Source organism: Hylobates moloch, unplaced genomic scaffold (genome assembly GCF_009828535.3).
Source record: "Hylobates moloch isolate HMO894 unplaced genomic scaffold, HMol_V3 SCAFFOLD_19, whole genome shotgun sequence".
Classification (NCBI taxonomy): domain Eukaryota; kingdom Metazoa; phylum Chordata; class Mammalia; order Primates; family Hylobatidae; genus Hylobates; species Hylobates moloch.
The window spans coordinates 57,126,931-57,151,955 of NW_026652294.1; the positions used below are offsets into that span (position 1 = coordinate 57,126,931).

The window sequence follows — 25,025 nt, forward strand, 5'->3', positions numbered from 1 at the left end:
CATTTGTTTATTTCAGAGACTTTGTCACACTCACTGATACTTAAGATTTAGCCCTTTTTTCATCATCATGACACTTTTCCATTGTTTTTCTCTAAGCAATGTAAGCATGCAGTGAATTTCCTTAATACCATCCTTAGATTCGGACAAGAGTGACCTATGCTGTACTCTAGGTCTTGCCCTTTTGAGAAACCTGAATATCAGACATGATTCAATTTATACAGCATGTGTATGCACACACAGAAGTGCACATACACACACATGCATAGACACATACAACATTTTTAAAAAGCATCTAGTACCCACATCACTTAGGATCTGGTACTCAGTGCTCACATATGGCCTAATAACTCTAACTATACATGCTCATTAGTAATTCCATTTGGTACCCAGGGAAACATTTCTCCACATCTCTTGCTTTCAGTCCCCTACAAAAAAGTGACTGTACCTGATGCCATGAAGGAGACGTTGCCTTGGAATGTAGGGGATTTGAGCTGCAGAGAAAAGAGAAAAGACACATTAATTGCCTAGTAAACCCTTCCTCAAGGACAGCAGGAATGCAATAGATTCTTACAAAATGAAATACCATGTCTCAATAGTACCCAGTGTCCATTCTCTTGCTTGTCTTTATGTAACAATTAGTGATTCAGGAGGGACTCATAAATTATGATGCGCATTGGCAATAGTTGTACATGGAGGCTGGAAAATATTTCTCAATATTAATCAATTTATTTTACTCTTAAATCTGAATTTATGTTGGTCTAGACATATGCTGGAAGTGTGATAACTTTGTTTTACATTGTCATCCATATGAACCTTGAAAGATAGAATTGCATGTAATTTTACTTTTATAAACATTTTTAATGTTTAATACATTTTTAATTAAAAGGTTAAGTATATGCTTTATTTAAATACTGTCTTTATTTAAATATGCTTTGTTTAAATTTGATATTAATTGTACTACACATGTTCTTTTAATTTTGATAGATAACATTGTATAAAATATTTCATGTTTTTTGAAAATATAAAATATGTAATATTTTTAACATTTACTTTAGATTACATTTTTTGTGAAAATATTTTCAAAATTTCTAGACTTTGAATACAATTATATTTTGTTTTTAATCTTTTAGATCAGTGTTCAGCAAACCTTTCTGTAAAAGACCAGATAGTAAATATTTTAGGTTTTGTAGACCATATAGTTCCTATCACAACTATTCAGCCTTGCTATTGTGGCACGAAAGTTCCATATACACTTTATAAACAAATGAGCATCATTGTGTTCTAATAAAACTTTATTTACAAAAGTAGGTGGTAGGCTGGGTGCAGTGGCTCACGCCTGTAATTCCAGCACTTTGGGAGGCCGAGGCAGGCAGATCACGAGGTCAGAAGATTGAGACCATCCTGGCTAAAACAGTGAAACCCCATCTCTACTAAAAATATAAAAAATTAGCTGGGTGAGGTGGCGGGCACCTGTAGTCCCAGCTACTCGGGAGGCTGAGGCAGGAGAATGGCACGAACCCAGGAGGCGGAGCCTGCAGTTAGCCAAGATCGCTTCACTGCACTCCAGCCTGGGCGATAGAGGAAGACTCCATCTCAAAAAAAAAAAAAAAAAAAAAAAGCAGGTGGTAGGCCAGATTTGGTCCATAGGCTATAGTTTGCCAACTCCCACTTTAGATTATTTATGATGAGAGAACCTCCACTTCTAGTCATGAGGGACAACTAGATTTATCATCTCACTTTAAACAACTAGAATACTGAGTAAAATATATGAAAAATAGTTTTCAGACATTGGATAACAGACAGCATAAGATAATGATCCTTGAGAGAAAGGAAAGAAATACAGTAAGCCCTAGAATTGCTCCAGCTTAATGCTGGGTAGAAAATTGGCAGGCCGCAGCACAAAGAGGAGGAAACTCCAACAAACCAGTGTTCTCACTGAGTTTGATATGTCATAGTTTGGAGTTCAGGGAGGCAGCAAAATATTGGAGAAGATATTGCTGCACAGAGGGAAATTGGGGAAGAATGAATGAGAGCTACGAAGATCTGTAAAAATGTCTTCAGGAGTCTTTAGCTAATGTGTGGTTTATGTATGTATGTAAAAGAGTTACCCAAGATTAGGAAAAGAACACCCAGAAAGGAGCAGGCAGCACAGGCTGTCCCCAGTGCTAACACAGGGCTGGGGATATTTCATGTTTCCAGCAGCCAGAGGGCAAAAATCTCCAAATTCAGAGAGCATTAAGTAGAGTCCTCAAAAAACTATATTCTTGGTTGCAAAGGCATTGCCCTAAATTATAAAGTCTGTTTCACTCATGCTAACAAAGCCAATGTCAGAGGAATCCAATTCCAAGTGACTCAACTATACCCTAAAACAAAGTTCAACTATATGTAAAGGACTTAACAAATCCAGCTCCCATTAAAATAAAATTTACAATGCTCAGAATCCACTCAAAAGTTACCAAACATGCAAAAGACATAGGAAAATAGGACCCATAAAGAGTAGAAATATAATTGACAAGACCAGACTCAGAAATGACACAAATGATAGAATTATCAGAAAAGGAGATAAAACACCTACTATAAATGTACCCCATATGCTCAAGAATGTAGAGGAAAAGATGAATGTGATGAGGAAAGAAATGTAGATATGAAAAAGAAACAAATTCGACTTCTACAAATGAAAATATAATATCTGAAGTGATAAATATACTGGATGGGATTAACTGTAGATAAGATACTACCAAAGGAAATACCAATAAGCTTGAAGGCAGACATAGAAACTATTAGAAATAAGACAGAGGAAAAGACTAAAAAGTGAATGAGCAAAGCTTCAGGGAACTGTGTGATAATATTAAACAGTCAAACACATCTAGAGATGTAGTCCCAGAAGAGATTAGGAAGGAGGGAATGGTAATAGAAAAACATTAAAAGAAATAAAGTCTGAAACTTTTTCAAATTTGATGAAAATGATAAAATCATGGATTCACAAAGCTAAAAAAAAAATCCTTGTAAAAGAGACAAGAAGAAAATCACACCAAAGCAAATTATTATCAAATTGCTAGAAAATAGTGATAGCAAATCTTAAAAGCTGCCAGAGAAAAAGAAGAAACATTATGCACAGAGAAATAAAATTAAGAATGACCACAGTCTTCTCTTCAGAAATTATGCAAGCCAGAATAGAGTAGAGCAACATCTTTACAGTACTTAAAGAAAAAATACATCAACTTAGAATTCTATACCCAGCAAAAATATATTTTAAAAAGAAGAAACAATACTTTTTCAGACAGACAAAAGCCAAGAGAGTTTATTTCCAGGAGACGTGTAATATAAGAAATATTAATGAAAGTAGTGTAAAGAATGAGAGAGAGGAAATATAAGTATACCGTTATAATATCCCTACACTGTACTTTAAGTGGATTGTAATATTATTTGAAGGTAAACTGTAATATGTTAAATAAAGATGTATACTTTTAATCCTAGAGAAACTGCTATGAAAACAAAAAGTAAAACAAAGTGATATTACTAACAAGCCAATAATGGAGATAAAATGGGCAATAGAAAACAACAACGAAAAATTCAATCCAAAAGAAGGAAGGAAAAGCTTAAAAGTGAGAAAAAGAACATATGGGCAGTTAGAAAACAAATAATAAAGTGGTAGATATAAACTGAGCCATACTGACAATTACATTAAATTTAATGACCTAAACACTCTAATAAAGCAAAGATTGTCAGACAGAATAAAACACAAGGTCCAACTATACGCTCTGTACAAGAAACTCACTTTAATATAATAACATGAATAAGTTAAAAAATTAAAAGATGCAATAAAAGACATATGCTAACACTAATTGAAAAAAACATTAATGATTATCAGAGAAAGTTGATTTAGGAGTAAGGAATAATGCAAAGGATACAGAGGGACATTTTAAAATAAAGGGGTCAATTCATCAAGAGGACATAATAATCCTAAATATGATGCACCTAATACTAAAGTTCTAAAATATATAAGGCAAAAACTGATAGAACTGAAATGGGAGATAGGCAAATCTAAAATTATACTGGGGATTTCAGCTCTTCTGTCTTGATAGTTGATAGAACAAATAGACCATCAGAAAGGATACAGAAAATTTCAAACACTTTCAATCAGCTTAACCTATTTGACATTTATAAAACAGTCCAACCAACAAAAGAAGAACATTATTATTTTAAGTTCATAAGGAACTGTCACTAAGATAAACCATATTCTGAGCCATAAAATAAGTCTCAATAAATTTAAACTACATTCTTTAACCACAACAGATTCAAATATGAAATCAGTAACAGAAAGGCATCTGGAAAATCCCTGATCATTTGGAAATTAAACAACATTTAGATCATTTTTGTCAATTGAATGAAAATGATGAGAAAGCTTATAGATCAGAGCTCGTCGTTATTAGACGGAGTCACTTCTGATATTCTTAATTTATTTTTATATTGCTTTCCCGAAGCTCAGCATTAAATATTTAAAGATTTTTTGAGACTAGTCAAAATTCTACTGTCCAGATAGATTGAGCATAATGTTAGAAACAAGTGTTATTCCTTTTGTATATTATATATTATCATATGTCTTTTCTCTCTTTCCCTCTCTCTCTCTCTCTCTCTCTCTCTCAGATAGGGAGGGAAAAGACCCTCTGTGGAGCATGCTGACTGAGTTTATTTCAACTTATTAATACTAGACTAAGTGACCAAACATACAGCTGAGCTGGTATATAATGAGACCATACATGTTTACAGAGTGCCTGTTTTTGACATTTAGGGATTCACCCAGCTGCCTGCAGAGAAATGATTAAAGATAAGACTCAACATCTTGTATTACTTTGGGTAGAACGTATTAATTTATTCCAAGTCAACACATATTTATTAAGCAACTACTATAGTTGTATAGACAATAAAGAAATCAGTAATCAGTGTTTATTTCACACTCTGAAGAGATTTTAATCATGTAAATACATAGTCAAATATAAGACAGAACAAGAAAGGTGTCTTAAATAAGGTAGGTACAAAGTGTTGTGGGGATCCAGAAGACTATGGCTCCTTGGGGGAGATCTGGGCCTTAAAGAACAAGTAGTCTTTAGTCCTTGCACAGAAAGGTTCTTGAGGTAAAGGAGGCAACAGTTGATGTTTCAGAGAAAGCATTATCAATAAACACACACACACACACACACAAAAGTGCTAGCTATATTAAGTGATTACTAAATCACTTACTTTATCTGGAGTTCAGATTCCTTCACACTATATTTAGAGCAACAGTGGGATAAGATTGGAAAGGTAGATTGGGGGCTTATTCAAGAGGAACTTAGAATATGGAACTGGGTATTTGTAATTCAAAGGACATTGTTAATGTAGAGATGTTCACATTAGTTTACCAGAGCTATCACTATTCTAGGGAATATACACTAACCAAATGCCCCCAATCTCTCTTCACATATAATTTTATCATCTATAATGGATATATATCATTTAATTATATGGATGTACCAACATATATGTAATCATTCACCTGTTGCTGAACCTATAGGTTGTTTCTAATATTCTGCCATTGCAATAATATTATAACACCCTTCTTTTGCTAATTTTTTTGCATTGCTTCTATAGGCTAGAATCTTAGATATTAAACTGATAGGATAAGATATAAAATAATTTAAGATTGCTGATATATATTTTAAAATTAATTTGCCCAAGCATTTGTGAAAATTTACAGTTCTAGTTGAGGTTTTAAATTTAGTAGTTTGTAGGTATTTTAAGTTTTGCCCCTGATTTCTTCATAGGTGCTGCTAAGCCTTTGATAAGTTTTACTCCATGAAAGACTATTACTGAAAAAAACTTAATCTCAATAAAAGAACTTTAATAAGCTTGACTAAATATTTAGAAAGCACATTGTGTTCAGTGAAACTTTGTATATAATGAATAGAATAATAAAAGATTATATTGGATGACTAGTCTGTAATTGCCTCAAGGAAAGCATACAATGAATAAGTTATTTTGGTACTTCCTCAAAATAGCCAACACAATAGGGAAATGGAGAAAATGTACTCTGAACACCATGAAAAGGGAACCTGAAAATCTAATGTGTAAACTTGGAGAAATGACATTAGAAAACAAAACCAACAAAAGACAACACTCTCCAAAATAATCTAAGATGCATGAAAGGCAAACATTCACTAGAGTTGGAATTTCCCTAAGTCTATGTAGAGATAAGTAGCATATTTGACCTTCACCATGATTATCAAGCACTTCTTTGAAATTGTGTTGGTGCTGCTGGCCTCTACCACTATCTTCTCTCTAGATTTGAAACTGATTATCTTCCAGCAAAGAAAAGTGAATCAAGAAAGTTTAAAACTCTTGAATAAGTTGCAAACCTCGTCAATTCAGCAGTGTCTACCACACAGGAAAAACTTTCTGCTTCCTCAGAAGTCTTTGAGTCCTCAGCAGTACCAAAAAGAACATACTCTGGCCATTCTCCATGAGATGCTTCAGCAGATCTTCAGCCTCTTCAGGGCAAATATTTCTCTGGATGGTTGGGAGGAAAACCACACGGAGAAATTCCTCATTCAACTTCATCAACAGCTAGAATACCTAGAAGCACTCATGGGACTGGAAGCAGAGAAGCTAAGTGGTACTTTGGGTAGTGATAACCTTAGATTACAAGTTAAAATGTACTTCCGAAGGATCCGTGATTACCTGGAAAACCAGGACTATGGCAGCTGTGCCTGGGCCATTGTCCAAGTAGAAATCAACCGATGTCTGTTCTTTGTGTTCAGTCTCACAGAAAAGCTGAGCAAACAAGGACAGACCCTTGAACGACATGAAGCAAGAGCTTACTACAGAGTTTAGAAGCCCAAGGTAGGTGGAGAGACTAGAGGACTTCTCCAGACATGATTATTTCTGTTCTTCATAGAGTGGTAATACAATTTATAGTACAATCACATTGTTTTGATTTTGTGTGTATATATATATGTATATATTTATCTGTGTTTTAAGATTGTGCATGTTGACCACAATTGTTTTTATTTTGTAATGTGGCTTTATATATTCTATCCATTTTAAATTGTTTGTAAGTCAAAATAAATTCATTAATATGGTTGATTCTTCAAATGGGTGTATTTTCATACAGGCTGGCTGGGTAGATACAATAAAATATGCCACAAATGTAAAAGTACTTTCCTTAATATAAAACTCCATTGCAATGATTTGCTTATTTGCCAGAAATTGCTAGAGACAATGAGAAATACTGGGAATAATTTGCATTGTAAGATTTGAAAATATTATTACACAGTGAATATTTACATTGCAGGAGACAGAATAAAAATATGGTGAAAGAATATGAACAGTTTGCAGAGAAAAAAACTACATTAAAAGAGGTTCAATCTCACTCATGATAATAAAAATACAAATTAAATAGCATGCATGCCATTTATAGTACAATCACTATGGAGGCAATTAGGTGATATCTATCAAAATTGCAGATGCATGTAGCCTTTCATCTATAAATTCTAGGCCTGGAAATGTGTCCTATAAAAATACTTGCCCACAGCCGGGCGTGGTGGCTCATGCCTGTAATCCGAGCACTTTGGGAGGCTGAGGAGGGTGGATCACAAGGTCAGGAGTTCGAGACCAGCCTGGCCAATATGGTGAAACCCTGTCTCTACTAAAAATACAAAAGTTAGCCGAGTGTGGTGGTGGGCACCTGTAGTCCCAGCTACTCGGGAGGCTGAGGCAAGAGAATCACTTGAACCTGGGAGGTGGAGATTGCAGTGAGCCGAGAACACGCCACTGCACTCCAGCCTGGCCAACAGAGTGAGACTCTATCTCAAAACAAAACAAAACAAAACAACAACAACAACAACAAAAACTTGCCCACGTGTGAAATAACTTACAAACAATATTATTCTCTGCAGCACTATTAGTAATACCAAAAGACAAGAAACCATCTCGATTTTCCTAATTAGAGACAGTTGAGGCATATTCATATAAAGGAACACTATTCAGTTGGAGAAACAAATGAGAGGGTATTTCTTTTAAAAAAGTTGAAAATAGGCAAGATAAGAGCAGTGTACATAAAATGCTACATTTGGGGTGAAAATGTTAAATAAAATTTATGTTTGTCCTTACTGTGTATAAAGAATAAGAAATAAATTACAATGATTACCCATATTTAGGGGAAGAAGGAAGACTGAAGAAGGAGATTAGGGTGAGAGAGATTTTACAGCTCTTTTTAAAATTTTTATATTAAATCGTGGGAATATTACAAATTAAGATAATAATTTAAAGTGTATCTAACAAGTCACAGTTATCAGAAATATGCATGAGGGAGTCTGGCTGGTGAAGGTCAAAAGGAATAGGAGACTGAGTTAGCCTGCCCCTGGTTGGGATGTCTGCTTGGAGGAGGGCTGGAGAGAAGCACACCCGTGCCAAGGGAGAGGGTTCCTGCTCCTGGGAGATGCCAGTGATGGAGGGATTCCAGCTCTTCTAGCCAGGAACTCCCAGAAGTCACCACGGAACAATGTGGGGGCAGAGAAACTAAAGTTCATTGAGGCTTGGTGGCTATCCCACTTTCGTCCACTGTAAGCAGCAGAGCCACAGCCCAAAACTCTGATGCTAGTTCCACTACCATGTGTCATGTTCTACGTCAGATGCATTGCATAATTGGAGGTAAAAGTCAGTAGTAAATGTAAAAATTTAGGAACAAAGCATACTCCAGTTTAATTAGTGCAAATGAGTAATGGCTGGTACTTTAGACTTGGTTTGAAAGGGAAGAGTAGGAACCGAATAGGATCCTGAAGGTGAGACAGTCACCTGCAATAGTGAAGAGGGGTAAGGAAGCAGAGGCTGGCAATCAGAAGCAAGTCTTTGCTGACTTCACATTGCGGCCAGGGGTTGATCTGTTTGCCTTCAAATTCACACAAAGGTAGTGAAGTGGAGGAAGGAGAAATACCACAATGGACTGCAAATATAAGTTACTTTTCTTCTCATGGTCTATACAATTTTTTGTTGTTCTTTAAACCAGGAAGTTTTTAGAACCAAATCCTTCATTTAACACATTATCCAATTTTCAGATTGACCTTACAAAGTGCCTTCTGTAATTATTTTTTTTTCTCAAGTGAGAACAAGACTGTAAAGGTGAAATAACATGCTCAAAGTAATGTAGCAAGCCACAGAGCTTGCAGATACCAGAGCAAAGATCTTATCCCAAGTCAGCCTGACTCAAAAGCCTGTACTGTGTTCTTGACAACTCAAACCTGAATAACATTGTGAAATATCACTGCAAAATAATAACAGTAATAACAATTTTCTCCTAGCTTTCTTTATTCAAGTTTACAATGGTCTCTGAAGTCTTGAATTAAAGTAAAGATATTTCCTTTTCTCTTGACATTGCTTCCTTAAGAACTGAGAACAGAATGGAGGAACTGTCAAATGGAAACGTTTAGAAAATAATACTCATATTTAGAAATTTAAACTAATACTTTATATACTAATGTTTTCCCAAACATTTAGGTTTATTAAGTTGATATCCTGTTGTATAACCACCTCAATGCCTAGCAGAAAATAAAAAATTGTTACTTTTAAATATGTGGCCCTTTTAAAACTCAAAAACCAGAGTTCTAAACTTGGGAATATTGGGAAGGAGAGACGTATTAAAAGATTGGACTCCTGGCTTAGTAGCACATGGAAAGGCTTGGAGTATGGATAGGTTCATTTGTATTTTCAGGCTGAGTTCTATTTTTGTTACATCTATATATATTGAGCTGAACAAACCATTAAATCCAAAAGCAGGTTGCAAAATAATAATAACAGCATCATCATATTTTCTATAAATAAAATATTCATGAAAACTATATGAAAAGAAATGCATGAAAGTGTTCATAGTACCTCTGTCTTTGGGATAGAATTTACATTCACTTACCCTTTTTGGATTAAATATTTCTCCCATGAATAAGGATTCCTTTTAGAACCAGGAAAAAAAAAAAATTAGTATATTTTTGAAACTTAAAAAAAGAACAGACTGGGTGCAGTGGCTCATGCCTGTAATCCCAGCACTTTGGGAGGCCAAGGCAGGCAGATTGCTTGAGCCCAGGAGTGTGAGACCAGCCTAAGCAACATGGTGAGATCCCATCTCTATTTTAAAAGTTAAAAAGAACTCTTGTAAAGGGCACCTGCTGTAAGTTAAATCCCACCTCTAACATGAATCAGAATCACCTGGAGGATTTGTTAAACCCCTGATTGCATGGTCCCATCCCACTGTTTCTGATTCAATAGGTCTGTGGTATGGCCTGAGTAATTCCATTTCTAACAGTTCTCACATGATGCTGTTGCTGCTGGTCTTGTGACTACACATGGTAAGCCATACCCCTACTTCTTGATAGCCTTAGTATAAGTTTTTAAGAGATAAAGGCATAGATTTTTTAAGGCTGCTGATCTCATATTTCTTATGACATCTGGAGAAAATTGAGCACCCTAGATAGGAGTTAGTTGATGAAGATATATTTTTTTCTATCACTACCTTTTCACAGCAGCAAATCAGACATTTTCCTTATTAAAGAAGCTGTATGTAGCAACTGTCATATCCTAGGTGCACCCCATGACAATAACTGCCTTTTAAGGAAAATGAACTAAAGCAAGTTTTGTTTTGTTTTATTTTCTCTAAGGTTTCTGGTCCCCATACCATGTGGTTGAGTGAAATCAAAACTTCCACGATAGCAATGCTGATTGGACAAAGAATGTGTTGTGGACACAAAACCAAACTCTGGAGGACAGGGGATTCATTCCAAGGTGAAAAATGGCAAACTTATCCAGTGATCTCCACTATAGAGAAGTGTAAATGTTTGGTAAATAGAGTTGGGGGCCATTTGTGGAATTGCCTTTGGCTAAAGTCATTTAGCCCAAGTTTTCTACTCCTCCCTAGGGTCTGCTTGTTTTCAATGACTGGTCTATGTAGGGGTGTGAAGGCCCCTTACTCCACCTGTGAAGAGTCATCCCAGCTTCAGACCACCCTCCCCAGCCTCCTGTTGTTGGCTAAGGCCATTTTGTGACTACACTGCAGGTTAGCTTTCCCCCTTGCCTAATCGTCCTGCCTTTTCTTCTCACAAATGTGACTCCATAGCTCTCTCCAATAAACTTGCATGAGAATCCTCATCTCAGAATTTGTTGTCTGACCTTCAATTTAGGGCCACAGAAAACCTAAGCTCATAAGCTGTTTCTTTGCTAGCTACATATTCTTTCCCTTATATGTGTTAATAATATTCCTGTTATTCATGATTCACTTAAAATTTTTCCCTTCACGGAAAGCCTTTATAGTCTGATTTGTCTGAACCTATTTGCTCTTTGCCCATAGCACAAATCTTACCATGTCACCGACCTCATTGTACTGTAATGGATTACTTCTCTTTCTTCCAACTAGAGTATTACCTACTTTATAGTAAGGACATAGCTTCTTAACTCTTTAGCACATTACTCAACATTTAACAGGGACACTCTAAATATTGAATGAATGCAGACATTTTAAAATGTAGCATTAAAGGAAAGAAGGGAGATACCAGTACCATATTGTCATGGCCAATTAGACATGTGAATGAAGTCTAGAAATGAAGTCTTTCTTGTTTGTGTGGTATGCTAAGGGGTTAAGTTCTTATGTTTGTTTTTGAGACTCTCCATTATTCCTGGATGGACCATTTAGATATGCTACTTCTTAGAGTGAAAAATGAAGTATTTATCTTTCTCTGATGAAATGGTGGGTTTAACACTTATATAGCAAGGGCACAATAAAATAAGAACATAATATGTAGGGCAGAAGTCCAGATGGGAGCCTCTCTTCTAACTAGTTATTCTGATCATCTTAGACAATGCTTTCCTGAATTAATTTTTTTTTTTTTTTGAGACGGAGTTTCACTCTTGTTGCCCAGGCTGGAGTGCAATGGCATGATCATGGCTTACTGCAACCTCTGCCTCCTGGGTTCAAGCGAGTTTCCTGCCTCAGTCTCCCGTGTAGCTGGGATTACAGGTGCCTGTCACCACTCCCAGCTAATTTTTGTATTTTTAGTAGAGACAGGTTTCACCATGTTGGCCAGGATGGTCGTGAACTCCTGACCTCAGGTGATCCACACACCTCAGCCTCCCAAAGTGCTGAGATTACAGGTGTGAGCCACCGTGCCGGGCCGACCCCACTCTTACGATGTGTCTTTCCTCCCAGTCAGCTGGGGTTGATGGTTGATTATGTCTTCAACTGCCAGGTAATACAGAAACCATTAGCATCATCTTGAGCAGTTCTAAAAGGATCTGTTTTTTGCTCAGCTTATTAAAAAAACAGTATTATGAAAATATTAGAACAGTACATGCCAACGGCATAAATGGCTCAATTTTACAATTTTATAAAATATAATACTCTTCCCATTATTCTAGTCAAAAGGCCACTCATTTGTTCTCCAAAATTGGTGGCCACTAGCTATTAATAAAGATTTGTGGCAGTTTTCTTCATTTCTTTGAATTTTATACATGAAGCATTATGAGTAGGCAGAAGATAGCCAGCATGTAGTAAGTGTTTAGAGGTAAGTAGCTACGGTTATGTAGTAAGCATGCAGGAAGGGACCATAACACAATAACAGTCCTATGAATTTTGCCTTCAATGCGAAAAGAATCCAGTTTCTTAGAGGTGTGAAAATCTGTCCAGTCAATTTAGGTAGAGATGTGTATCTCTTGGAAAGGATGAAGTGAGGTTTAAATAGAGCAAAGGACAGGATTCCGTTGACTAATAAATCATGTAACTTTAGTCTACATAAGATAGGTAAGTGTACATTGTTTTAGTGAAATTTATTCCAACTTATGTTTCAATATAAGCCTTACACAAAATAAAATATAGATCCTTGGAGAAAATTTAATTACTCTAAGTAATTAGCTCTAAGATGAACAACGCAGTTACCAATCTGTATGAAAACATTTGGGATCAAAGTGAATTTATTTTGAAAGCACTGAGAATTGACTTCTTAGCTGGTGTATTATTCAGTATATCAGATCTTTTTAAAAAAGTAATAGTTCCTAATCCACTCTCATTACTTTAGATGGAGCAATGAGTACGGGAGAAAGAGGCTAGATGAAATTGGAAAGAAATAAGCATATTTCCAGACTCAATGGTGGGATTAGAGGAGACATACTTTGAAGGACCCATTTGTGCCCAGTAGAGGGGGAAAGGAAAGATAATACACTCTGTGGATGGGATAGAGATCAGGAGCAGAAATAACTAAAATAATAAAAATGTACCTGAAATGCCTCTGGCTAAGTGGGTTCTTATTATGGGTTCAAATTAGAGAGGCAAAGAGAGGATTCTGTACATTTCAGCATTTATGTTGCAGCACTCTGCAGGAATTGTAATTGAAGATACAAGATTAAGGGTCTCATTGAGAAAGGATTTTAGAGACTTCACTAGTAGGTTCATGCTGTAATTTCTAGCACAAAGTTCCCTTGGAGCACTTGGGACTGTCTGAGGGGTTGAACGTAAACAAAACAAAACAAAAGAAAACAAAATCAAACAAACAAAAAACACATATGGTGTGGTGGGGAGGGAGGGAAGGTGGGTTACCAGGCAGTGAGAGCCATAGGGCTTAGGGTTTCAGGGCATATATGTTGGGGAGGGTGGGAGAAGGTGGCTGAAAAAACAAAACACAACATGTGATGTTGAACACACACACACACACACACACACACATAGTAGAGTGCAAAGTTTGAGATAAAAGATTTTTTTTCCCTAAATCATCTCTTTTAGATTCCCATGTACTGTCTTCTGCTACTAATAATGTCTGACATACTAAAAATCAAACAAAAGGAATAAAAAACACTAAATGACCTTCTCGTGCTCAACACTCAGGTAAATAGCTATGAAGTTTGACCCAAGGGGTAACCTTAGTGTTACACCCATGGCTTTGTCAAAGTTGACCTTCTACTGCTAAGCAGAGTTATTGTGACTGGACCAGGTGTGGATATAACTCTTTTCTTCCTTAGAATGGGTTCCTTTTTAGGATAAACAACAAACCCACTCTAAGACCATGATGCAAGTCCAGACAGGTCTAAGTCCAAGGGCAGCACAGTTTACACTCAAGCTAAGGATGTTCAGTACATGGGAAAAAATGTAAAATATAATCCATTATATAAATATGTCTAGACAATTCATATGATGTCATCAGATCCTGGATATACAGCCAATGAGCTGTGAAACCTATATCCAATAAAATCCTGTTTTTGAAGAAATAGATATACCCCTACTGGAGTATTAAATCTGCTCCAGTTCCACTTGCTCCCTTGACTGGGCTCAAGGTTACAATCTGGACAAGAATGAGATCTTCAAGTGCCTGTATGAGAATCTTGCCTCTGTCTTGACTAGAAGACAGGAAAGAATCCAGATTTTCTTAGGGACTGATGGAAGATAGCTACCTGCTGACAAAAGGTCATGCCACTGTGTCCCCGCAAATAGCACCAGCAGATATTCAAGCCTTTGTGACACAGAGATCTCATGCTAGTTGAGATGAAACCTGGATGGAGAAATTTCTTACTGGGCCTCATCAGCAGATGGACACCTAGAGGAATTAGAGACAAGAAACAAAAAGAAGCCTCCCTCCTAAGAAGTGAGCATGTTATTCTGCTTCTCTATGCCTCAGGTCATTCATCTCTTGGGTATAATAAAAATAGCCCAAATCATTGGATGGTTACGAGGATGAATTGAATTATAAACACTTCAGAACAATGCCTGGCATGCTCAATAAATAGAAAACATTATACCTAGTATACCAAAATGTAGGAAACAAAGGCACACCTATTAAATACCAGAAATATGTGTATGTCAAACATTTTTAAATCTTCAGACAGGAAAGCTCTTTCTGAGTAATACAAAAACCAAGGCCACAATAGAAAAAAGAAATACATTTTAACACATTAAATGGAAAAAATAATCTGTCCAGCAAAGGGCCATAAAGAAAATTCAAATCACATGGAAAAAAAACCCTTAAAATATGTGAGTATTAATATTTTAAATAAAAAGTTCAAATATTTTAAGAACCTGAGAGAGATATGAGTAAGAAATATAGAGGCAGTTTACAAGAAGCATAAATAGTTATGAGTGGATAATATGCCAAATAATATGCCTCTCGTTTCAAATAAATGAAAGATCTGATGAACAACAAAAAGATTACTTGGTGATAGTTGGGATAAGAGTAGATACAGCAGAAGTATAAAATTTAAAAACACTTATAGTTAATTTGGTAAAATCTACTAAAATTATTAAACCACCAGACCCAGAAAATGCAGCCCTAGGTATTTATATTACAAAAATACTCTGTCCATATGCCAGTTCAAACATATATACAAATTTATTTATTGAAGACTTATTTATACAAAAGACAGTTGTAGTGAAATTAATATGCTAGTATAGAGGATTGGTTAAGTCAGCAATGGTCCCTTATATTACAGAATACTGTACAGTCATTCAGTCTAATTAGGTAAAGAATATTCATTTACATCCAAACTTGTTCATAGTATGTTGAATGGTGTTGAGTGAAAATGCAAGTTAAGGAATAAGAATGATTACATTGATGAGGAAACAGAGGGTAGAAATGAGATTTTAAAATTCTCTTTTAATTTCTGGAAACTAAATATCTCGTTTTCTCTTTTTTAAATTCTTAACTATCCATTTAAGTTGACTCAGATTGTATCCAGCATTTCTATTTTCATGAAGCAAAGGAGACTTATCATAGCTTAGTTTCTACTGTGGTTGGTACTGGAAGACAACACCTGCCTTTGGTATCACCAGGAGACAATATGGAGGGACCACTTCACTGGCCACTATTAAAAAGTGAAGGTGAAACAGATAGAATATTGGATAAAAATCATATTTTCCAATAAGTAAATATGAGAATTTTAATATGTTTCTCATTTAATGAATAAACACAGTGATAGAGCTTTAGAAATAATTAAAATTCGAATTCCTGGAAATTGATATCCTTTTTACTACATGGTTTTTCATAGTCATTTATGGATGAGTAAAGCACATTCGTATTTTTTTCTCTAGCACCATTCTAGATCTTGGAGCTATGTTTTTGCACCTCGTGATATTGACTTATTTTCTCTTTAAAGCAAAAGTTTGCACTAAGAAAGTCTCCTCTAACCCAATGCCTTGCTCTAAACTTATCTTTAGCTGATCCAGCAATTGCTGAATAAGTTACAACAGCAAGCTCTCCACGAATCTCTATTCAGTAGGAAGTCACACTCTTGGATTAAATTAAAATGAAGGAAAAAACTGCTTGAATGTACCTTACAGAAGAAAGATATTGAGAAAAGGTCCTTTGGTACAGAGTCAGAAAAGATCTCCTACTTGTAGGGATTATGAACCCAAAACAGACCTCTAAGAAGGAGGCATTTTGGATGAATAAGAATGGTCCCATGACAATAATCTCAAAGCCCGTTGTGATGTTCTTAGACTAACGAGGTCAGGAAGCTCAGAAGGTAAGGAACTAATTTACATCTGTAGCTTATTTGCATGTTACTTGAAGTATTCGCTTATTTCATGTCATTTTTAAGAGTAGACACAATTTATTAGCATTTGGTAAAGTCATTTTATTTCACTTATGATCTGAAGAAAACCCATAGTTTTGGCTTAAAGGCATAAATTCTACCAATAGATTTATGCTTTAACTGGAAGTAATATATTTGAAATATATCTTGATATATTTTCTATTCTTCGAAATCTGATTTTTCCTCGGTAGCTCTTCACTCCCTATCCCAACCCACTCTCCCTCCTCTCCCTAAGGAAGGAGAAGTTAAATGTACATAGGAAAGGGGAGGAAGAGGAATAGCCACAATTCCTATCACATAGGAATGTGAGATAAAGGCCTTTCTGGTGCTGGGTAGCATTCATTAGCGGAGAAAGAGAGGAGGGAAGATATAGAATAGTATGGAATAGCAGTGTACTCAATAACCTGTTCCCCTGGTCACACCTTGGCAGGGGCAATGGATATCCAGATTAATTCAAGGGTGGGGTATTGTTCCTGGATTTTCAGAGTATTGACTGCGATATCTCTAGCAGACAAAGCATGTTATGCCAGTTTCCAAATGTAATTCCTATGTCAGATTGATGTGGGCCAGTGGTGAGATGAATAGGCTCTATCAAGTACATTCAAATGCTAGGCCCTTTCCATTTTCTTCAATATGTGGTGTCCAAGGTTGCCATAGAATGGAAAGTGAGAAGAGAGAATCACTCATGAGAAATTTACATGAGCCAAGCCAAAGAGGGCCATGACATCTGTCCATATTGTATTGGTGAAAACTTAGTCATATGTCCTTGGCTAACTACAAGGAAAGCAGGGTGTAGCTCTGTGTCCAAAATGAAAATAAATTGGATTTGGTGCTCACCAGCAGTTACTTTGCTACATATTGACCTTCAGGTCACCAAATATTCATGTTTCTCTTTGCCCCCCATGTATGGCATGCTCATTCTAACTTGAAAAGACCAATCCAAAGTATTTTCTAGTAATTCTATCCAGCTCAAAGCTCAGAGTCTTTGGGTCATATGGAGTTCTCTTCATAATAGCTGGATATGACTCTGTGTAGTCTGAATGTAGAATGATCACAACAAAGACATGCATTCAGAATTGCCATGAACGGGAAACACATCAATTTTTATATTCTACTCATAGGATTCTGAATTCCCTTGGTTCCCTTTTAGTTCTCTGCTTGCATACTGAAAAATACTTTCTTGAACTCATATCTTTCTAAAGTTACTTGCCAAATGCAGTCAACAATTTTTCACACCTACTACTAATGTCATTTTTCAACCTCTACCCTTAGAGGTACAAGCTCAGCAGGCATATAATCTGCTTTCTAAATTAACGCAAGTTACAGTTTTGTAAAAGTTCATCATTGCCTAACATAAATAATTTGTATAAATGAAATTATTCATTATAATGAAATTATTGACCAAAACAATATAATACACATAATTGAATAAAATATGACTAAATCGTAACTTTTGAAAAATTTTTATTCATTCCTTTCATTTATTAACGTATGCAAGTATTGTATGAATATATGTACAATGAAAAGACAAAAGGAACAAAATTTATCAATGAGCAATAGGAACAGAAATTATCAATAAAGCTGTATTCACAGGCTTTCTAATTACAGGAGCTTTTCTCTAAGGAATATATTGAGCTTTCCTGATTGATTCTTGGCCTTTGTGATCATGATGATGTATTGCATTGAAAAGAAAATAACTGGAAAGAATTTAAAGTCAATAGAGTTTTTCACAATGAAAAGGAGGCAGGAAGAATGGGTCCAGGAAAGGACATAGAGGGAGGAAGAATGGGTCCAGGAAAGCAGAGGCATCATCTTGTGCTGATCTATGCCCTAGGTGGAGCAAAAGGTACAGCCCATCTCCTAGCATAGACCTCTTTCCTAAACTTTCCCCCATGCTGATTTTATCCAAATGCATATGTTTAGCCTGGAAGTCATTCCTATGTTAAAAAATTATATATCCAAGTGCTCTCCATTTGACACCTCCATTTTAGACCTAAACTCAGAGTGAGGTTATTCAAAACCAATCTCCTGGGGGAAAAATGATTTCTCTTATTCTTTTCCAATTCTGTTAGTTGCAGTTCACATTGATAGGTTCTCACATAGTCATTCTTGACTCCTCATTTTCTCTCACATCACATCTCCAGTCTGAGTGCAATTAATGTTTTTGCACCACTAAGAGTTTCCAGGTAGGAACTTCATATAGCTCTTTATTTTGAGCATGTGTCTTAATCCAGAGTTATAGTAATAGATTTTTTTAGAATTCTTGAATTTCTAGAAAGACAATACTGAATTAAGATTTAATATTAATCTGTCTCTGGATTATTTTTCTGATATTTTACTTGTGGCTATACATAGATAATTTTCTATCTGTAGTGACTTTTTGTTTTGTTTTGTTCTATTTCAACCCTCTTTTATAATCAGTTTTATACTAATCTCAAAAATAATTTTGGTGATTTTCTAATTTTTCACATCCCCTGTCAAAAATTATTTTTAATTTAAGAATTCCTTTTAATTCTAAAATAAACAGGGGCCTCCGCATAGTGTTTTTAAAACTCTTCAAATAATTCCAAAGTGAAGCCAAAGTGGAAACCACTGCTCTAGGAGATCGTATAAAGGAATTGTGAAGCAACTTATTCCTGTTGTAATTAGAAAACTTCTCTCAGGGATCTGCTCCATATGGAGGTGTTTTGCGGTCACCTAGGAGAGATTATCAACCCTTGACCAATGATTGGATGTTTAGACCAATGGTGCCACTTACCTACCAATGCAGTTTGAAATTTTACTACTCACAGGCACTGGAACTATTTATTTTTATTTTTTTATATTTTTTTTAGATCAGAATCTGGATTTTGCCAGAGACTGGGTTTTGTTGTTGCTGCTATTGCTTTTTTTTTTTTTTTTTTTTTTTTTTTTTATAGGAATGACACAAGCTGGATTAAAGGGAAAGAGTCAGGTAGTATGCATAGCTTGAAACTTTATGCTGTTAGGAGGTGGGACTGTGGTTGGGTTCCCCCAAGTAGACCAGGGTCTGTGGAGTTTGGAATTCTTACAAGTATGAGGGGACAGAATTTGGGTGTGGCCCAGCTCTCTTGTTGGTCTCACAGATGGTAGGGTAGGGGAATAGGTGGGATGGGACCAGAGAGCCTGTCAGAAGTAAAAATCAAATATGAGATCTTTCTCCTTATTACAAGAAGAGACTCTCCTGAGGATTCCACCTGTTTGCTTCTGGCTTTGTTCTTCACTTGTGGACAGAATGTTGTCCATATAGATGAGGCTATAGAAAAACAAGGATAGGTATCAGCCCTCTTCTTTATGTCCTGGCCAACGACCACTATATGACCAACATTCAAAGGGCAAAGAATAAGTTTCTCACAGATTAAAGAAGACAGGATATACAATGTTAATGGATTGGAGGTTTCAATATTGTTAAGATGTTGATTTCTCAAAAAATCTCAATAAAATTGTAACAGATTTTTCTATGGAAATTGACAAGAAAATTCTGAAATTTATACTGGAGTACAAAAGACCTAGGCTAGACAATTTTTAAAGAAAAGAACAAATCCAGAAGAGTAATACTAAGCTAGTCTGTCTGGGACAAAGATAAAAAATAAGTGTATCAGTAGAAGAGAATAGAGCCAAAATACAGGCCATAGTTATGGTCACCTGATTTGTAACTGATACGTCACTGCAATTCAATAAGCCTAGAAGGTTTTTCTTAAATGTTGCGTGTCAATTGAATATCCATGTTACTCCTATCTCACTACGTACAATAAAGATGCATCATAGACCTAAATACAAAAGCTAAACATATAAAAATACTAGAAGAAAACATAAAAGCCTATCTGTATGACATGATATTTATGTACTTGGTTACTGTAAGCAGTGTTTCCTTAAATAGGACAAAAGTGAAGTAACCATCAAATAAAATTTGATAATGTAGTCTTCATTAAGATTAATAACTTTAAGTAAATAAAAAGATCAGCTTCAATCTAAAAGATGTTATTTACAATACATTTACCCAACAAAGTAGTTGTATCTAGGATATATATATAAATAACTAAAATAAAAAGAGAAATCAATATCAATAAGAAAAGGAGAAAGTGCTTACCAAAAACAAAGATTGGAACAGGAATTTCACAAAAGAGACTATCCAAGTGGCTCATAAAACTTGAAAAAACAACACGCTCAACATACACGAACAGTATGGATTTCACAGACATAACATTGAGTGAAAAAGCTAAATATAAAGAAAAGCTAAAATGTGTTTTAATTTATAGAAAGTTCAGAAACTTCAAAAACCAATTTACGGTAATAGAGGATACAAGAGTGGTTAGATTTATGATGTGATGTTCATTAAGAGGGAACAAAAGGAGCCTTATTTTTACCCTAAAGGACCAAATTGTCTTCATATTATAACTTTGATTCCTCTTGCTTGTTTCACAATGTTTTACATTTGTTATTATTTCACCACAATATTAAATATTTCAGGGGAAAGTAGACATTGCTGCCTTTTACCTAATTTTTTAGAAGAATATTTTTGTTTATAATTTCACTTGTTTAAAAAGAAACATGCCTGATCTCATTTGCACATATCTGTTTCTCATTAATTTGAAGTCTTAGAAATTATGATTGAATATAATTTCTTTGCAAATATCTCATCAAAATATTTGAGATGATTGTTTATTTTTCTTATTCAATATTGATGAATAGATTGTTTTAAATTGTTCCCAGTAGTTGGATCAAAAATCTGTGTTACTGATCACCTTATCAATTGGAAAAACTAGTGTAGAAATAATTTTTAAAAATGTCTTCTATGGGTCTTTCAATTTAAGTGGTAAATATATTTATGGGAATCTAGAATAAAAAACACAAAATAAAGTTTTAAAAGGTAAGAATAAAATCAGTGATATTAGCCTAATACTAGTTCTAGATTGTTATTTATTATCTAATCTGACCCCATTAGACCTTCCAATATAATTGTTTTTTAAGGGATATTTGGAAGCTTTTCGACCCTTATTTTTTATAACTCAGCTTTGTTCTCTGGTGTCTCTTTGATGAGCAAGGCATTTAAGCAGTTCAGTGTTGGTTAAAAAAAAGCCTTGGCTGGGTTCATTAATGATGAACATAACATGGCCTTATGTTAGTTAACCAAATGTACTTACTAAGACACATGAATACCTGTTTTGTTTCCTTACTGTTGATACACCTCATGTGCAAACACACTCCAATGATGAATGCTAAATGTTATTCTGCCCTCTACTGGTTCAAATTGGACTCTCCCATTTAGATGCATTCCAGGAAAACAGCTTCAAGGTAGAATCTTTTTTTTTTTTTTTTTAAGACAGGATCTTGCTGTGTTGCCCAGGCTAGAGTGGAGTGGCACAATCACAGCTCACTGCAGCCTCAGCCTCCCCAGGCTCAGATGATCTTCTCATCTTAGCCTCTCAAGTAGCTGGGACTACAGGTGTACACCACCATGCCTTTTCTATTTTTTGTAGAGAAGGAATTTGGCCATGTTGCCCAAGCTTGTCTCAAACTTCTAGGCTCAAGGGATCCTCCTGCCTTGGCCTCCCAAAGTACTGGGATTACAGGCATGAGCCACCACACCCAGCTAAAGGTAGAATCTTAATGAACATTTCCCTTTATAAGCAAAACAAGTAAAACACCAGGAGAACAGAGCCTGTGACCCCACCCACCCTGGCCACTGGCACCTGGGCTGTCAACAGCTGCCAGAGCTTCTGACCCAGTGTTCCTTTCTATGGGAACTTAACCAGTGGGTGCAGCCTCCTGTTTTCCCAGGAAGCATCTAGACAGCAGGGCAGGCATTCCCATCCACCCTTGCCACTGGTAGCCAGACAAGCCATGTCCACTGGAACTTCTAGATTGGCAGTCCTATTTCTGCCTGAATTTGCAAAGGGGCACAGGTTCCTGTTGCCCTGGAAACACCTGCATGACAGGGAGGGCAGCCCCACAAACCCCCACCTCTCATAGCCAGATGTCCCACACCTGCTAGAACTTCCAACCCAGCGGTCCCACTTCCACCTGAACTCTGTGGACAGGTGTAACCCTGTGTTTCCCCAGAAAGCACACAGACAGTAGATTAGGGCTGACCTGACATGGATACAGCATGTCTGCCAATGGTTGCCCTGCCTAAGGGAGTCCTGTGGATCAAAACACCCAACAAAAGAAGCACAAGCATGTAGGCAGTAATCAGAGTGGGCTCCTCCAAGACCCAGGAGCAGACTAAAATTGAAGCCTGTCAACTAAACCCAGCTTATACCATAATCAAACCCCCAAGGGCATCAAAGAAAAAAAGAAAATATCCATCAAAAGGACAGCAACTTCAAAGATTGAAGGAACATCAGCCCACACAAATGAGGAAGAACCAGCACAAGAAAGAACCAGCAAAAAAGCCAGAGTTCCTTTTTTTCTTTCAAACAACTGCGCTAGTTCCAAGCTGAGGAAAGAATCTCAGAGCTCAAAGACTGGTTTTCCTAAATAACTCAGTCAGACAGAAATAAAGAAAAATGAATAAAAAAGAACAAACAAAACCTCCAAGAAATATGGGATTATGGCAAGAGATGAAATCTATGACTCATTGGTATCCCTGAAAGAAACAGGGAAAAAGCAATCAACTTGGAAAACGTGTTTCAGAATATCATCCATGAAAACTTCCTCAACCTCACTTAGAGAGGCCAACATTCAAATTCATGAATTAACAGAGAACCCCCACGAGATATTACACACCATCCTCAAGATATATAATCATCAGATTCTTCAAGGTCAAAATAAAAGAAAAATGTGAAAGGCAGCTAGAGAGAAGGGGCAGGTCATCTACAAAGGGAACCACATAAGGCTAACAGTGGACCTTTGCACAGAAATTCTACAAATGAGAAGAGATGAGGGAACTTTATGTAGCATTTCCAAAGAAACAAAAATTCCAACCAAGAATTTCATATGCAGCCAAACTAGGCTTCGTAGGTGAAAGAGAAATAAAATTATTTTCAGACAAGCAAATGCCAAGGGAATTTGTTACTACCAGACTTGCCTTACAAGAGGTCCTGAAAAGAATGCTAAATATGGAAAGGAAAAAACATTACCAGCCACTACAAAAGCACACTTAAGTACACAGACCAGTGACGCTATAAAGCAACTGCACAAACAAGCCTGCATTCTAATCAATTAACAGCATGATGACAGGGTGAAATCCACATATATTAATATGAACCTTGAAGGCAAATGGGCTAAATGCCCCACTTAAAAGGCACATTATGGCAAGTGGGATAAAGAAGCAAGACCCAATGGTAGGGTCTCTTCAAGAGACCCATCTCGAATGCCATCTGTATGCTCAAAATAAGGGCTGAAGAAAAATCTACCAAACAAACAGAAAAAAGAAAAAAGCAGGGGTTGCTATTTTAATTTCAGACAAAATGGACTTTAAGTCAACAAAGATCAGAAAAGATAAATAAGGTGAAATGGTTTGGCTGTGTCTCCATCCAAATCTCATCTTGAATTGTAGCTCTCACAATTCCCATGTGTTGTGGGAGAGAACTGGTGGGAGGTAATCGAATCATGGGGGCGAGTCTTTCCTGTGCTGTTCTCTTGATAGTGAATAAGTCTCATAGTTTTATAAGGGGGGTTTATAGATTCTGATATAGTTTGGCTGTGTCCCCACTCAAATCTCATCCTGAATTCCCACATGTTGTGGGAGGGACCCAGTACGAGATAATTGAATCATGGGGGCAGGTCACTCCCATGCTGTTCTCGTGATAGTGGATAAGTCTCATGAGATCTGATGGCTTTATACGGTGGAGTTTCCCTGCACAAGCTCTCTCTCTCTGCCTGCTGCCATCCATGTAAGATGTGACTTGCTCCTCCTTGTCTTCTGCCATGATCATGAGGCCTCCCCAGCCACTTGGAAATGTAGGTCCATTAAACCTCTTTCTTTTGTAAATTACCAAGTCTCGGGTATCTTTATCAGCAGTGTAAAAATACACTAATACAGATTCCAGACCAAGTTGAATCTATTAAACAAAAACAAAAAAACATATTTGTCCTAAACTTATAACTGGATAAATATTGAATATTATTATGTAGTGTGAGGACATTTTCACACTACTATAAAGAAATACCTACAATTGGATAATTTATAAAGAAATAAGATTTAATTGGCTCTTGGTTCTACAGGCTGTACGGGAAGCATGATGGCATCTGCTCATCTTCTGGGGAGGCCTTAGGAAACTTACGATTATGGTCAAAAGGGAAGGGGGAGCAGGCACATCACATGGCCACAGCAGGAGAGTGAGTGAGTAGGGAGGTGCTGCACACTTTTAAATGACTAGATCTCATAAGAAGTCACTCATTATTGTGAGGACAGCACTGACAGGATGGTGCTAAACTATTAATGTGAAATCAGCCCCAATGATACAATCACTTCC

The 25,025-nt window shown here is 36.3% G+C and overlaps 1 protein-coding gene across 2 annotated transcripts in view; it reads left to right on the plus strand.

Moving 5' to 3' along the window:
- Positions 1-5,530: 5,530 nt before the first annotated feature.
- IFNE (interferon epsilon) overlaps positions 5,531-25,025 on the plus strand; it is a 33,922-nt gene continuing 14,427 nt past the window's right edge. Inside the window, exons 1-3 of one of the 2 annotated variants that reach the window (XM_032138395.2) lie at positions 5,531-6,879; positions 10,683-10,806; positions 10,940-11,077. In XM_032138395.2, coding sequence (XP_031994286.1) covers positions 6,256-6,870 — 615 coding nt within the window. In that variant the 5' untranslated portion in view covers positions 5,531-6,255 and the 3' untranslated portion in view covers positions 6,871-6,879; positions 10,683-10,806; positions 10,940-11,077. The remainder of the gene's footprint in view (positions 6,880-10,682; positions 10,807-10,939; positions 11,078-25,025) is intronic. The other variant, XM_032138394.2, reaches the window with a different exon arrangement.